The sequence below is a fragment of the Neophocaena asiaeorientalis genome, unplaced genomic scaffold (assembly GCF_003031525.2).
Source record: "Neophocaena asiaeorientalis asiaeorientalis breed wild unplaced genomic scaffold, Neophocaena_asiaeorientalis_V1.1 scaffold46, whole genome shotgun sequence".
In the NCBI taxonomy this organism is placed as follows: domain Eukaryota; kingdom Metazoa; phylum Chordata; class Mammalia; order Artiodactyla; family Phocoenidae; genus Neophocaena; species Neophocaena asiaeorientalis.
Genome location: NW_020175393.1, coordinates 10,359,011 through 10,362,227, shown reverse-complemented (window position 1 = coordinate 10,362,227; position 3,217 = coordinate 10,359,011). Strand labels below are relative to the sequence as shown.

The window sequence follows — 3,217 nt, the reverse complement described above, 5'->3', positions numbered from 1 at the left end:
TAGTGCAGACTGAGATCCTAGAAGATGAGGAAAAGGCTAAAGGCGCAGGCCAGGTGGGCTGGTCTAAATCAAGGTCTCAAACTCAAATGCCTTTGGGGACCTAGTGTGGCCACACTGGCCTTTGCCAATGGGGAGGGCAGCCCACATTGTCCGTAGAATATAAAAACCACATACTTACTGAAGGTCAAAAAAACCTCACTAAAGATTAAACTTGGCCCAAGGCCATCAGTTTGCAACCCCCTGGGCATCAGGAAAAAAATTCCTGATAGCGGAGAGGTTGGAGCCTGGTTTGGATAAAGAAGCTGACAGCCAAGTTGCTCCCCTCAAGTGCTGGCCACCAGGCTTGGCTTCTGTGTCTTCAGGGCCTCCTCCCACCTTTACTGGGATGGAAGACTTGAGCCACACTTCACCAGCTCCCTTGTGGCCAACAGGCCACAGCTGGTCGGCTGCCAGCACTCCAGTCTGCGGCGGGGGTATCACCTTTCTTCGCAGGAATGTAATTCCCCAGGCAGGGGAAGGAGCCTGTCCGGCTCCTTAAATGAGCTGATCTGGAAGTTCTAGCTGGGTGGTCTTCCCTGAGAGCCTTTACTTGTCTGAGCCTTCAGTGCAAAATGGGATACTATCGCCCGGATGCCCTACCCACCCCCGCCCGGGACAGTTAACTTTCCAGTCGGCCTCAGTGACCATGTCTACGAGAGAGTCCTGCCCCCTCCCCACTCTCCCAGTCCCTTCCTGCAGAGATCTCAAAGACTGTAGGCTTACGGGAGGGGAGGGGCCGGCTTCCCCACTTCAGGCCTAGGGACGGGTCTCCAAGTCCTCCCCTCCCCCCACCCCAGGTTGGCAGGGAGGGGAGTCTCATAGCTCTCTCCTGGGACCAAGGGGGCAGTCCCGGAGGGCGGCAGGAAGCAGCGGGAGGAACCGACGCGCGCGCTACTGGGGACAGGGGACGGGGGACGGGTTCCGGGACCTCGGAGGGGCGGCCTAATTACGGCGCGTTGTCCCCGTGCCGCCGAGCGCCGCGGAGGAGAGCGGCGGTGGGTAATTAGAGCGCACTAGCCGTGCCCCTGCAATCCTGTAATTTCTCCGCGCGCTCCGGGTGTGTTGTAGGAGGTGAAGCGATGCGGGCTCGGCTCTGAGTCAGACTCTCGGAAGCCCGGGTAGGGACGCAGGGGACGAAAGAGGCCGCGGAGAAGTGACTCCTGCCGCGGGAGGCGCCGGCGCCTTCTCCTGGCAAGGAGTCACCCGTCCCGTGGCTGCTCGCACTGCTTCCCCACTTCCGCGGACAGAGTGGGGCGGGGCCTGGGGCGGGGCAGCGAGGGGGCTTGGCCCGGGCCTCCTCCCGCCTCCAGGGGGCGCTCCTCAGTCCTGCGGCTCTTCCCCAGGCTTCGAGTCCGGTGCCCTGCACCCAGCCATGTGGCTGGCGCCCCGCGCGCAGGTGGACCGAAAGAGATGCAGATGCAACGCGGTAACAGACCTAGGGCAGTGAGAGAAAAAAACACTCAGAGACATCAGGAGGAAGTGGGGGCGCTTGTTCTAGCTGAGCCCTGAAATCAATTCTGGGGGAGCAGGGAGGAGCGAGCGGGGGGCCGAGGCTGGGAGGGGAGTTTATTTATTAGCCAGATTAGCCAGCATTAATGGGGGAGCGGTGGTGGCCGGCGGCGGCGGGGACATAGCTGGCATAGCTGGCATAGCGGCGGGGCCTCCCGCGGCGCGGGGCTCAGGCGGCTTCAAAGGGGCTTAAAGAGGCCCGTGGTGGCACTGCCACGGCCCCGCGGGGGAGGGCGTGGGCGCGGGCGGCGGGGGAGAAGGCGGCCATTGTGCACCGAGGGATTAGGGATCTGGCCTGGAAGGAATTTTAAACTGCTGCGAGCCGGCGCCCCAGGACTCCCCTCCTGCCCCTCCACTGCTCCAGGAGCAGGAGCGAGCTCAGATGTTTACCTGCATTTCCGTGTCTGGGGGGGTCCTCCCGCCCTCGGATTGGAGGCATCTAGGGTTGTCAGATTTGGCAAGTAACGATGCAGGACGTCCAGTTAAATTTGAATTTCAAATAAACAATGAATACGGTTTTTTTTTTTTAGTATAAGTATACTCCATGTGTTGTATGGGATATACTTATACTAAAATATTATTCGTTGTTTATCTGAAATTCAGATTTAACTGGACGTCTTGTATTTGCTTTTCCAGCAGCCCTAGAGTCACCAAAATGTCTAATCTGTGTCTGCCACAGATTGGGGGCTCCCTAAAAATTCAGTGGGGCTGTGTGTGTCTACCCTCAGACTGTAGGTTTCCTGAAGCCCAATGCTGTGTTTCACCCTTCAGAATGGAGCTCTGATGGTAGAGTACGTGCCTCCATCAGAATAGGAGCTTCCTGAGGACGGAGCTCAATTTTCAGATTGGACCTTTGAGGTCAACGTCTGTGTCTTCATCACACTGGAGGTTCCTGAAGAGGTGTGTGTGTGTGTGTGTGTGTGTGTGTGTGTGTGTGTGTGTGTGCGCGCGCGCTTCCTTGAGGGCAAGTCTGTCTCCTCCTCCAAGCAGGTGGTGGCCCCTCCCCCTATTGGTGTAGTTTCCTGTCTACAGGGGGCGCTAGGGGCCCAGAGGACTGACCTACAGATGGATGGGTCTTGTTTCTTGGCACTCAGGGCTGCAGGTTCTCTAGGGTTGATGGACCTGGGGACTTGGGAGGTGGGGTCCCCATCCTGTGTGGCTCTTGACCTGGTCCTGGCCCCTGTCCGGGAGTTGAGGCCAGGCCTGCTTTGGCAGAAGCCGTGGCCAGCATGTGGGAGAATCTCTGAGTCTGGTTACCGACAGTTTTTGGCAGGAAGGGACAGTGTGGCCCTCGGTGCAGAATGGCCCTGCCCACCTCCTCTCTTCCCATAACCATTGCAGCCAAGCCTCTGTCCTCTATCAACCTCACAAACCCCATTACCCAGCCTTTGCCTGTGCTGTTCTCTGTGCCTCTCTTCCTGTCCTTGAGGACAGCTGAAGTCTCACCACAACTCCTGGATGTTCTGGCCTTCAGCAGGGTAGGTATGGCCAAGTAGGCTGCTTGTGCCTGGGGGTCTTGTGGTGAGAAGAGACATCCATACACTCCTTCCTTCCTCACCAACCTGGGCCACAGGGGCCAGAGAGGGGACAAAGGTGGGGGTGGGGAGAGATGGGAAGGTGGGGGGAGTGTAGGTGGAGGGGAAGCAAGAGGAAGTCATGGCCACCATCT

At 58.6% G+C, this 3,217-nt stretch overlaps 1 protein-coding gene across 1 annotated transcript in view; it reads right to left on the bottom strand.

The window, feature by feature from the left end:
• Positions 1 to 1,042: 1,042 nt before the first annotated feature.
• The window catches only part of LOC112413894 (uncharacterized), a 16,684-nt gene continuing 14,509 nt past the window's right edge, over positions 1,043 to 3,217 (bottom strand). The window contains exons 3-4 of the mRNA XM_024766067.1: positions 2,995 to 3,110; positions 1,043 to 1,474 (exon numbers count right to left, since the gene is read on the bottom strand). Of these exons, the coding sequence (XP_024621835.1) occupies positions 1,239 to 1,474; positions 2,995 to 3,110 (352 nt within the window). The 3' untranslated portion in view covers positions 1,043 to 1,238. The remainder of the gene's footprint in view (positions 1,475 to 2,994; positions 3,111 to 3,217) is intronic.